We start from the raw sequence: 13,326 nt of genomic DNA, 5'->3' as shown, positions 1-13,326 counted from the left end.
AAGAGAGAGAGAGAGGGAGACAGAGTGAGAGACTCAGAGAGAGAGAAATGGAGACAGAGAGAAACAGAAAGAGAGAGACAGAAATAGAGAGAGAGAGAGAGAGAGAGACAGGCAAAGGGGGGGCAATAAAAGGCAATTCTTCATTTTTTTGGTCTGAAACACAGAGACATGGTGAAGGAAACAGGAGGCTTCAGTCTGAACTTCAGGAAGACCTCCATGTCCAAAATACACAAAACTTCAGACTCATGAAAGAAAGACAGGAACTCCGCTGATTTAGAAATATTTCATTTATTTGAGGGATCAGTGAAGCGGTACGTCAGTCACACGGCGGGAATAAAGTACAATCTTATCCTTATTTAAAAAAATACACAACATTCTTAAAATGAATTCATAATGCATTAAAAAAAACACCACCATAAAAAAGTGCAAAAACACGAAGAACTGAAATGCGTCTAAAGACCGAAGAGTCAGTGGTTTCTCAGGACAAATCGACTAGCGGAAACATGCTAATCACAGTGCAGAGCTAAAATCACGCTAAATCAGGTGTGTGTGGTCAGACAGGTAGAGTCCTGAGTGCTGAGCTACCGCTCGGACGCAGCTGAAGCCAGACGTCACATCAGGTCACGTCACTAAAAGGCACGTGTCATTTTCACGCTGGAGCATTAGCCAAGAAATATTTTTCACCTGATCCACAGTGTTGGTTTTCCTTTGTCTTGTTCTCAGAGCTGCAATCTGATTGGTCAGGAGCTCAAAAAGCGCTAAACATCTCTCTGTACTGATTACATGTGAAAGTTTGAGAGGAAAAAAAGTGTGAAAGCAGCAAAACAAGACCGAAAACTCTACTAAAATTTATACCATGTTTACCAGTCTAAGTGCACGTTATATTACATGCTATGTTTCCAAAAGTTTTGGGACACCCCTCCAGATCATTGAATTCAGGTGTTGTTTTTCAGGGGTTGGGCTCCGCCCCTTAGTTCCAGTGAAAGGAACTCTTAATGCTTCAGCTTCATACCAAGACATTTTGGACAATTTCATGCTCTTTGTGGGAACAGTTTGGGGATGACCCCTTCCTGTTCCAACATGACTGCACACCAGTGACCAAAGCAAGCTCCATAAAGACACGGATGAGTGAGTTTGGTGTGGAGGAACTGGACTGGCCTGCACAGAGTCCTGACCTCAACCCCATAGAACACCTTTGGGATGAATTAGAGTGGAGACTGTGAGACAGACCTTCTCGTCCAACATCAGTGCCTGACCTCACAAATGTGCTTCTAGAGGAACGGTCAAAAATTCCCATAAACACACTCCTAAACCTTGTGGAAAGCCTTCCCAGAAGAGTTGAAGCTGTTATAGCTGCAAAGGGCGGGACAACTCCATATTACATTCATGTGCAGGTAAAGGTAGATGTCCCAAAACTTTTGGCAATATAGTGTATATATTTAAAAAAATAAAAAATAAAATAAAACTTCCAGATGGACACCAGACGTAAACAATCCGGTCGTCTGAAACATCCTTCTTTAATTTAACACTGAAACTAACGTAGCTAAACGGCGGCCATCTTTGTTGGGGTTTATAAAGCCGAGGCTCATGGAGTTTAATGAAATGGTGAAATTAGAATATTGTCTTTATTTTTTTAAATCAAAGATGGAGTCGAATTTCAGCTCTGGATTATACATTCAGCTGTTCAGAAACGTTCTCCTTCATCATCATCATCATCACCTGAGGGAGGTGAAGGAAAAGAATTAAATTAAGTCCTGGGGTCGAGGAGGTACTCCGAGAGCGATGTCTGCTCTGCCTCTTACACACAGAAATGACCTTTCTACACTCGCGGAGTAAAATATATTTAACAATAATAATGGTAATAATAATAAAGTAAACTGGTTAGTAGAGATGGATGAAGCCGCTCGAGCAGACGAGTGAAAATCTTTTTCATTTCAGTCTTTAAAAGTGATGCAGGATTTTCTGCTGGAGTGGAAAGGTTCAGATCCAGGCTGCTATTTTGTTTTAAAATTAATATTAATAAAAGTGAGAAGATTGAAAGTGTTTGTGGAGATTTCTGTCATCTTCTAAAACGTCCTTCACTTCACTGGGCTGAAGCTGCTGAGGCACATGAAGCTTTAACGCTCTCTCCGTTCCTGAGACACAGTCAGGGTTCTGTTATTCTCTGGACGTCGCTCGGTGAAGGAGATGGAGAACGTGATGAAGACGAAACACAGAAACCCCCAAAACTCCTACATTATAAATCTGATCTGGAATCAGTTCAGTTTCAATCAACGACTGGAGAGAGAGAAAAATGTTAAATATATAAATAACTGCAGGCGGGTAGTGTGACACAGGCTGAGGCATGCTGGGAAATGTGTGTTGTGTGTGTGTGTGTGTGTATGTGTTGTGTGTGTGTGTGTGTGTGTGTGTGTGTGTGTGGGTCAGGAGTTGAATGAGGACCTGTGGTTGGCTTTAGATTTCTGCCTATCGTATTTGACCGAGACGATGAGGAAGAGGAGGAGCGTGACGCCCTGAATCCCGGCCAGGAGGAAGAAATAATAATTCAGTGTGCAGTTGTTGATGTTTCCTACACACACACACACACACACACACACACACACATACACACAGAGAGAGAAAGAAAGAGAGAGAAAGACAGAATCATTATAACAGTAAATGACTTATACATGACATATCATGGCTTGTGAATATGCATGAATATGGAAATAAGCCCTATAGAGTGGCATCACGGGGTGAGATATCACACACACACACACACTCTCTCCTCTCTTTCTCTCGCACACACACACTCACTCTATATCTCTCTCTCTCTCTCTCTCTCTCTCACACACACATACATTTTCTCTCTCTCTCTCTCTCTCTCTCTCTCACACACACACCTGAACTAATACTGAATACTGAAAGGTGTGTGTTTAATTTGCCAAAGCAGTTACACATATGCAGTTTCTCCTCACCAATCCCGTCCAACAGCAATGAATACAGAGGCTTTCAATTATTTCTCTCTCTCTCTCTCGCCACACGCACACACGTGCGCGCACACACACACACACACACACACACACACACACACACACACACACACGTCATTCTCCCAAATCTAGGACACTTTATTATTTTCTCTTGCCTCATCCTGACAGAAGGGAGAAAAGGGACTGGTGTATTCCATCTCTCTCTCTCTCTCTCTCTCTCTCTCTCTCACACACACACACACTTTTTTTTTTTTAAACTTTAATCTCCTTTTGTTTGGCACCTTCTTCAATCTTTCATGGACTTTGTGAAGGACACGCTGTATTTTTAAAGACTCACTAAACCTCCCTGTGTGTTGAATTGGGCAGTTTTTTTTTTTTAATTCCACGGTCCAGGGCAGCTGCCGGATTCTGATTGGCCGACAGGTGTGTGTGTTACGTTATGATATCAGACCCTCAGTATCAGTGCTCATCATCATCTGGTAACCGCGGCAACGGGTATAAATAGTTGTTTTTTTTGGGGGGGGGGACAGTGTGAGAAGACGGAGGTCCTGAAGGATGAAGCTGCTGTTTGATAGCGAAAGTTTTTCTTACACCATTACTACCCTAATCAACACACACACACACACACACACACACACACACACACACACGCGCGCGCGCGCGTCGGCTTCTGTGCTGCTTTTGTGCCTCGGCTGGCTTTGTGCTGAACGACTCCCGAATGAGTCCCGAGTTAAAAAGCGCAATTCTCCAGTGAAGCTACGCAAACACAACAAGCAGAAAAATGACATTTCCGTCCTTCCCCATGATAAAACTCACACTGAACCGTCACTCATCACACACACACACACACACACACACACACTAATCCCAGCCTAGCAGATAACACGTATATATCACTGTGTTTCCTTCTGAACATCCCTCAGACACCCGCCTCGCCTCGCCTCGCCTCGTCACCCTCCTGCTTTCCTGTGTTGATAGTTTTTTTTCTTCTTCTTCTCTCCATCAAGCCGAGTCGTGAAAGAACATGGAGCTGTATCACTCCGACACACTCGCTGGCGGAGAGATTGCCGCCGTTCCCCCTCAGGAAAGGAGCCGTCACAGCTTTTTGGCCGCCGTTCGGCTGTAATGGAAAAATAAACACGACTGAGCGACGCTGCCGCGTGACACAAACAAACACGGCACGCGGCGCTCAGGAGACGCTCGCGGAACTGAGGGGAAATTTATTTTTACCTGAAACATGACAAGAATCTGTGTGTGTGTGAGTGTGTGTGTGTGTGTGTGAGTGTGTGTGTGTGTGTGAGAGAGAGTGTGTTTATCATTTATCTTGAAACGAAACCTTGCATGCCTCTATACATTTTTTCACCATTTCGATGATACTACATGATTCTCCTTACCTTGTACTGAAACACAGAGGCCACGCCTACCACACTGAGACTGACACAGAGGCCACGCCTTCTTAACCTGGGCTGAAAGACAGAAATCACGCCACCTACATTGAAAATAAAAGAGGCCACACCTCCTTCCCTGGGACTAAGACAAGGGCTAGGCCTCCTTCATTAGGACTGAGACATGGAGGCCATGCCTACTTCAGTGGAACTGAGACTCTGAGGCCACGCCTCCTTCACTGGGGCTGACAGATAAAGAGACCACACCTCCTCCACTGGAACTGAGACAAAGGCCACACCTCCTTCACTAGAACTGAGACAAAGGCCACACCTCCTTCACTAGGACTAAGACAGAGAGACCACACCTCCTTCACTAGGACTAAGACAGAGAGACCACACCTCCTTCACTAGGACTAAGACAGAGAGACCACACCACCTTCACTGGTACTGAGACAGAGACCACGGCTCCCTCACTGAGACTAAAATAAAGGCCATGCCTCCTTTACTGGGACTGACACAGGGGCCACACCTCCTTCACTGGGACTGACACACAGAGGCCACACCTCCCTCACTGAGACTGAGATAATAGCCATGCCTCCTTCACTAGAACTGAGACACAGAGGCCACGCCTCCTATACTGGTACTGTAATGCAAAGGTCATGCCTCATTCGCTGGGACTGACACAGAGGCCACGCCTCCTATATTGACACTGTAACGCAAAGGTCATGCCTCATTCGCTGGGACTGACACAGAGGCCATGCCCCCTTTACTGAGACTGACACAGAGCCACGCCTCCTTCACTAACTGCTCAGTGTTTACTCTCCTAATGATGAGATAAACACTGCTTTAACATGTTGATCTTCTTCATCAAACAGATTTTAATCTCTTTGAATCCAATAATCTTTTCATCTTGTGTGTAAAATCAGTGTGGAACCAGCTGCTCCTACACATGTTCCTTTTTTAACTGGAATCAGGCGGGATGTCACGTCTGATACACGACGATGCAGCTGAAGGATCACGTCATCAGCTGCAGAGAGTCAGGAGATGGAGAAGGAAATATATTTCAGGTTGAGTGAGGTTACAAAAAAATAAGAATTATTTATGTAAATTATTCTGGGTGAAATGAACAGGGATGAATTAATAAAACTGAGTGGAAAAAACATTTCATTTAACTCAGTTCCAGTGAGTAATATATTTATGTTTCAATCAGAACTTATGATTCTACAATTAACCTTTTTACATTTCCACTCATTATTACCGTCTGCATTCATGTCATTTATGAAAACAAATTTGTGTCTGTCTGCAGTTACAGGGTTCACTAAAGTGAGCTAAAACGACAGCATGCATTCAACCCTTCACTTAAATCAGTGATTAGACGTTAAACTGATAAACTCCATGACCCTCACTCCATCTTTCACATGTTTCACAGTGACTCGAAGCTACGGTCACTTCCTGTCTGACATTTACAGTTCATCACGACAACAATTTATCGAACTGTTACAGTCTGTGAGAGAGACTGCATTCTTCTGAGGGAATAAACTGAAAGAACTGCACTGTTAAAGCTGAAAAACAGACACAAGGAACAAAACAGCAAACTGAAAAATTCCACTAGTCCACAAAAAACTTTCTTTTAATGGGATAAACAGTGGTCCAGATCTGAGCTTCCTGGTTTAATACATCTATTCAGCCAAACTTCCAACTATCTACTCATCCATCCATCCATCCGACCCTACATCTATTCATCTACTCATCCATCCAATTATCTATTGATCCATCACTCCATCCAACCCTCCATCTGTTTATCTCACCATCGATGCATGCAGCCACACATCTATTTTTATCCATGAATCTATCCAGCTATCCAAACATCTCTCCACTCATCCATAAATCCATCCACCAGCCCTACTGTCCATCTGCTTATCCATAAATCCATCCACCTATCCATCCCTCCATCCACTTATCCATAAATCTATCCAACCATCTCTCCACTCATCCATAAATCCAACCAGCACTCATCCATAAATCTGTCCACCTGCCCTACCATCCATCCACTCATCCATAAATCCAACAACCTACAAACCATTCACTCAATCATCAGTAAATCCATCCATCTGCCCTACCATCCATCCACTTATCGAATAATCTGTTCACCTATCTAACCCTCCACCCACTCATCCATAAATCTATACACCTAACCATCCATCCATCCACTCATCCAACAATAAATCTGTCTACTCAAACATCTATCCCCCATCATAAATCTGGCCACCTACTTAACCATACATCAATCCATTTCTCTTTATCCATCCATCCATCCATCCATCCACACTACCCTGCTTTGTGCATTAGTAAAATTTTAGTAAATGTCTAGTTTACATACTTAGATTTTCTGTTAAATTTCTGTATTTTATTGTGTTCCTTTTTTCCAGTCTTTGTTAGTCGATAATAAACGAACCCTCGCTGTGGGACTGCGCTCAACATTAAATGCACTTTAGAAATAACCCTGACAGTCTGGACCTTCTTCCCCTTTCTCCACCAATGAAAATAATAAACCTGTCTTTTCCTCTTGTATCAGTGTCCCTCTCCTGCCATCGCTCTCGTGCTCATCTCTCCTCCGAATCTGCTTTTCCGGAATGATGGAGCGTTCGAGTCCTTCTAGCACATACAGTAATCTCCACAACCCTCAGACCCATCTGTCTTCCTCTCTGTCTCTGTCTGTCTCTCTCTCAGTGGGTAATCGAGTGAAGCAGCAGTGAAGTTGCAGCGAGCTCACAGTGTGTGTGTGTGTTTGTGTTCTTCATGCTGCTGTGTGATAGGAGGAGACGGAAAGTAGTGCACTCAGTAGGGAGGATGTAAGCCTGCAGGCAGGGGTTTGTGCATCTGTAATCGATAACAGCCCAGGGGAGACACACACACACACACACACACACACACACACACTGCCCTAATTAACATCAGCAAGAGGACATGGAGAAACAGAAGAATGTGGATGAGGTTCAGGACAAAATCTGCTGCTCTCATGGCTATTATTATTATTATTATTATTATTATTATTATTTAAAATGTGACATCACAGATTTTCTTATTCGTATTACGTCATTAACATTAAATTTTAAATCTTAAACTGAACTCAGATGAGAGAAGAAGTGAACAGATCAAAGGGAATACCTCAATAACATTATTTGAAATTTAATAGTGATCATTATTTCTGATGACATTTTGAGTAACTTGAGTTTATGGTTTAGTTTCTGTTCCACATCAGTTATCTACCCATCCATCCATCCATCCATCCACCTAACAACCCATCTACTTTACAATCCTTCTATCCAACCAGCCATCTGTCTGAGCATCCATCCATCCCTCCATCCAATTATCCATCCCTCCATCCAATTATCCATCAATCCATCCATCTTTTCATCCACTCAACCAATCATCCAACTCTCTTCTCATCCATCCACATATCCATCCATCCATACATCTACCCCAACTCAAACATCCATAAACACATCCACCCATAATTAAATCCATCCACTTACCCATCTATTCATCCATAAATCCATCCACCCATCCCATAGGTAGAAAATTGAATGGTTACCTTAATAAATGATTAGATGGGTGGTTAGATGAATAGATGTATGGTCGAACTGATGGATGAGTAGATGGTTGGCTGAGTGGATCAAAGAGGATAAACAGATGGATGGATCCATAAATCCATCTACCTAAACTGTAAATCCATTGTCTACCCACCTACCAATCTGCCCACCCACCCAATCCATCCATCCATCCATCCACCTACCTATCTAAACATCTATAAATCCATTGTTTACCTACCTATTTATCCATCCACTCATAAATCTACCCTCTACCTAATCATCTATCCATCCACCCATCCATCTACCTAACCATTCATTCATAAATCTATTGTCCCACATATAAATCATCAACCCACTGTTCATTTATTTATCCAGAAATCTATCAATTCATAAATCCATTCAGACATCCAGGAACTACCCATCCATCAACCCAGCTGTCCATCCACTTATAAATCCACCCCCTGCCCAATCTATCCATCCATCCATAAATCCCTCCAGCATCCAGAACTCCCAGCAGCTGGATAAGTCTGGATCAGCGTTGCTCCCTGTTATGACTCCACACCTTTCCCCATTAGTTTCACTGCAGTTACTGAACAATATGTTGCGGCTTTACACAGTTAAACGCTGCTGTCATGTATAATTACGTGCGTTCTTGCCACAAAATTAGCGAGCCAGCTGTTCAGAGAGAAAGCTGCTCAACAAACACATGGCATATTTACGGCTTTTAAAACCAGAAAGTGTTGCTGGAGATTAATAAATTGCTTGTTGCTGTCAGCAGAATCGCACAAGAAAATAGAATTTTTTGTGAAACTTCATTGTGTTCAAGTCAACAACAAACTTTAACAAAAATGACACAAACACATAACAGTGACCGCATCCCCCTGAGAATGATGGACGTTTGTAATGCTGCATTAAGGAAAGCTTTAAGCTTTAAGTTCTTGAGAAAACACATGCAGTGAGGGATTGTGGTAAAAATAATAGGCCCTGCTTGTGGGTGTATCCTTTCAAAGAGTGATGTCCGGTGAAGACGACGGCACGTGAAACGCATCACGCAAACCCAGCGTTACGTGGCAGCGGTTCAGGGGAAACGAGGCAATAACAGGAGGAAGTGCAAACTATTTTACATTTCACGATTTTATGCTGTCTCTGCTCTCACTGATGGAAAGGTTCCACTACAGACTCGTCAGCACTGGTGGATTTCACAGCAGAGATAAAGCAGCATGATGTATATTTTATACACAGCAATATTCTAATATATTAATATTCAGTTACTAAATCAACCAGTGACTCACTGACATCATTCACCTCCTTCTGTAATCCATTTCCAGGTTTGTAATTAACCTGCTTTCTGGTTATTATATCTACTCAACCATCCATCCACCCACCCCATCCATCCATCCATCCCATCTAATCATCCATTTAGCCAAACCTCTATCTACTCATCTGTCCACCCATCCATTCAACCAATCATCAAACTATCTACTCATCCATCCATCCATCCATCCATCCACTGTTTCATCTAATTATCCATTCAGCCCAACTTCTATCTACTCATCCATCCATCCATCCCTCCTCCATTCAACCAACCATCCAACTATCTACTCATCCATCCACCCATCCATCATCCATCCAGCCAAACTTCCAACTATCTAATCATACAGCTATCCATCCTTTCATCCACCCAATCAATCATCCAACAATCTACACATCTATCGACATTAGGCCATATTCATATAACCATCTTTCCAATCATCTACTGATCCAACACTTCATCCAACCCTCCATCTGTTTATCTGACCATCGATGCATGTAGCCAACCACCTATTTTTATCCATAAATCTACCCATCTCTCAACTCATCCACAAATCCAACCCTCCATCCACGTATCCATTATTCTGTCCACCTACCCATCCACCCACGTACTCATCCATAAGTCCATCCATCTATCCAACCCTCCATCCATGTATTCATTACTCTGTCCACCTACTCATGTATAATTTATATAGTTTAATATCACAAATATTTTATACATGGCAATTTTCTAAGCTATTAATATTCAGTTACTACATCAACCAGCGACTCACTGACATCATTCACTGTTACATTCTTCGTCTGTGATCTATTTCCAGATGTTTTGTTTTGTTGGTTTTCTTCCTTCAGTCTCCTCTTCAGGAGCTGAAATGCTGCTCAGTTGAGTTCTGGTCTGCTGATTGTCCTGTCCATTCTAAAACCTTCCACTATTCCCTGATGAAGTCCTGTGTTGAGTGTCTCTGTGTTTTGGATCATGGTCTAGCTGCATGATGAGATTCTCAATAAATTACCAGACATAACGTTCCTGTAGAATTCTGGATTCATTCTGCTGCTGCCGCCATCATGAGCTCCATCATCTGTAAAGATGAGAAAGTGAGAATGTTCTGGAAGCAGTCATGCAAGTCCAAGCCATGACGCTACCACCACCGTGCTTCACTGTAGATCCTTGCTTTCTCCACACTTTGACCTTACCATCAGTTTGGTAGAGGTTCATGGTGGTTCCAGTACTTTTGTGGATCATTTCTGAATTCCAATCCCCTCTGATTTTTTACAGCTCAGGAGTCGTTTGGATCTTGGATCCTGTGAATGATGGATGGGAAACACCTTCACCCTGTTGTTTTGTTTCCAGGTTTAAAAAAGGGAGTCTATTGTTTCCGGTTGCTGCTACGAAGGTCTCACTCACATCAACCATTTACTTAAAGTGAGAAACAGAGGTCTTATCTTTTCTTTTTCTCATTCGTCCTCCACTCATTCATTTCCCTGGACGCTTCCTGCAGCATATTCCTCGACTCAGCCCTCCACCTCTAGCTTAATTTATCAGCACCGCTGAGACGATTATGTTCCACATGCCTGCTAGCTTAAAAACAAAACACACAACCCTAAAATCCTTCTCAGCTCTGGAGAAGGCTGTGAAACTCTCCCAAGGAACCAAGGAACTGTTTACAAAGTCTCATTCCCTTCATAACAAGCTTTGTTTCCTTATTTAAACTTATAAGCAGTGGATACTGACCTTCTGGAAGCTTCTCGAACTCCTCCAACCAGCCTTCCCACTTAAACAAATGACAAAGTTCCAGAGCGAGTCAGCGGAGGTGGCTGTTATGTAACGAGGAGCAAATGAGGAGTTTAATGGCACGGCTGTCTGAGCGTGAGGCGTACCGCCTCGCCTGCCCATTCGGCTGGAGGAGAAGAGCGGAGTCACGCTCATTAACTAAATCACCCGCAAACTCAACATCTCCACATCACCTATTGACACACGGCAGCTGCTGGAGGGAAAAAACGCTACGGAATCAAAGCGGTGTGTTGTAGACGTGTGATGGTGTGTGATGGTGAAGTGAGAGCACTTTGAGAGAAACAAACTTTTGGTGGAGGGAAAGAAGAAAAAAATTGGGGATTCTAAAATAGCAACCTTCCTCTGATTGTGAGGAGTTTTAATCATCTTGTCTCCTCTGATACGGAGGGAAAATGTGGATTTCTTCTTTTGCGTTCTTTTCTAGTAAATGAGATTCCTCTCTCTCTCTCTACACACACACACACACACACACACAAACACACCCTATATATATAGGGTTTATTGCTTTTTTATTATAGAGGATGCATTTTAACTTACTTGCTATTTTTCTCTAGTGTTTATTTAGTGTGTTTCTGTTCTAGCATAGTTGCTATAATGATAGTTTACTTTATGCTAATGTGTGTTTTAATATATGGCTGTTGTTAGTTTACTGTAATGCTAATTGGTGTTTAGCTGGTTTGATTGCTAATTTATTTACTTCGGAGCATGCTCAGTATAGTGCTAATTGTCGTGCCTATTTACTCTAGCGCTCGTGTGAGGTTTAGCCTGATTAATAAGCTGCTAGTTTACAGACTGATCTGATTAACCAAAGCCTGGTTTATGGATTAACCTGTTAACTAAACTGAGATGTAAAGAATGTAGGATTTGGTAGCTTAATGGTTAAGGTGTTGACCTATTTATTAAAAGATTATGAGTTTGAACCCCAGGTTCAAGTGCCCAAGGGCCCCTGAGCCCTGAACCCCCAATTGCTCAAAAAAAAGAGAGATAAAAAAATGGACGTTGTTCTGGATAAGGGTGTCTGATAAATGTAAATATCCAGAAGAAGAAATCTCTTCACCTGTTTGTTCCCAAACCAAAATCCTGGAGCATTCTGGGAGTTAGATGAATCCCAGCCGGACTGATATTTTAGGCCTCAAAAAGAGGTCATGTCCGGGAAAAAGAGGACGTCTGCTCACCCTGGCGTGACTCCTGAGCTCATCTGTTAAGACTAGAACAGGAAGTAAGCTTCGAAGTGCAAAAAAAAGCTACCCCGAGACCTGATTTCCACTTTCCACAAAAGATCCAGGCCTTTGCTCTGACCTGTACGAGGCCCAGACAGGTGGAGCCGGCCGACTCCCGCTGTGGGAGAGACCGTCTGCAGGGTCCTGTGGGGTTTAGTGCTCACACCAAGATAATAGAGCAGACAGAAGAGCCTCAGAAACATTGAGGAAAGGTGAGGCGAAAGAGAGAAGAGGAAAAAAAGATGAATATTAAAGACTCCAGCACATAAAGAGGATTCGACGGACGACGAGAAACAAACGATTTACACCGATTTACAAACGATTTGGAGCCGCCACTCCAGAGACACATCGCTCGGAAATAAGTGCCCCCTTTAGACTCTCACAGTATAATACACCATTATCCTGGGTCTTAAAGCCAATTATTCCTAGAAATATTCCTTATTTCTCAGAGTAGAAATAACCTTAAAAATATCTAGAACATGATAAAAGATAAAAAATATGATTAAAAAAACATCAGCACAAGAGGCCCATAGGCTAGGAAGATCAGTTTGGGTCTTTTAGAACAGCTTCCTGTCAGGGTTTTGTTTATTTCTCAAATAAACACGCCCACAACGCCCCTTCACTCCGCCCCTGTCTCAGACTGCACGGAAATGAAAACTTGGCCGAATCTGATTAGTGACCGGATACTTTTGAGCAAAAAAAACCAAACAAACTAAACAACATGATTACAAATAACCTGGAAGATAAATGACAAACCTTAGCAAAACTCTGGTAGTGATTTTTCACCCTGAGGGAATTCATTACTGTTGAATGGGATGACGTTCAGACGCTGAAATACTGACGCTGCTAGCTGTCCTGGACGCGAATTAATGACCGGCTTTACATAATGAAGCCAGAAGATACATTTTCATCACTATCTGCGTAAAGCACTGGAAGATCCGCCTTTATAGAACTGGATGTAACGCAACCTGGAGTTTCTAGGTAGTGATGATCAGCTGAAAAACTCATGAGAGCTCATTAGACTGAAAACACAGCAGCTGTTTCCTCAGTCTGAGG

The 13,326-nt window shown here is 42.7% G+C and overlaps 1 protein-coding gene across 2 annotated transcripts in view; it reads right to left on the bottom strand.

Moving 5' to 3' along the window:
- Window positions 1-270: 270 nt before the first annotated feature.
- Window positions 271-13,326, bottom strand: part of slc15a4 (solute carrier family 15 member 4) — a 55,238-nt gene continuing 42,182 nt past the window's right edge. Inside the window, exons 9-10 of one of the 2 annotated variants that reach the window (XM_058389306.1) lie at window positions 2,443-2,569; window positions 271-2,277 (exon numbers count right to left, since the gene is read on the bottom strand). In XM_058389306.1, the coding sequence (XP_058245289.1) occupies window positions 2,271-2,277; window positions 2,443-2,569 (134 nt within the window). In that variant the 3' untranslated portion in view covers window positions 271-2,270. Of the gene's footprint in view, window positions 2,570-13,326 lie in introns of both variants that reach the window. The other variant, XM_058389305.1, reaches the window with a different exon arrangement.

This window comes from Hemibagrus wyckioides, linkage group LG05 (genome assembly GCF_019097595.1).
Source record: "Hemibagrus wyckioides isolate EC202008001 linkage group LG05, SWU_Hwy_1.0, whole genome shotgun sequence".
In the NCBI taxonomy this organism is placed as follows: Eukaryota; Metazoa; Chordata; class Actinopteri; order Siluriformes; family Bagridae; genus Hemibagrus; species Hemibagrus wyckioides.
The sequence above is the reverse complement of the archived record's forward strand: the minus strand, read 5'-3'. Positions and strand labels throughout refer to the sequence as shown.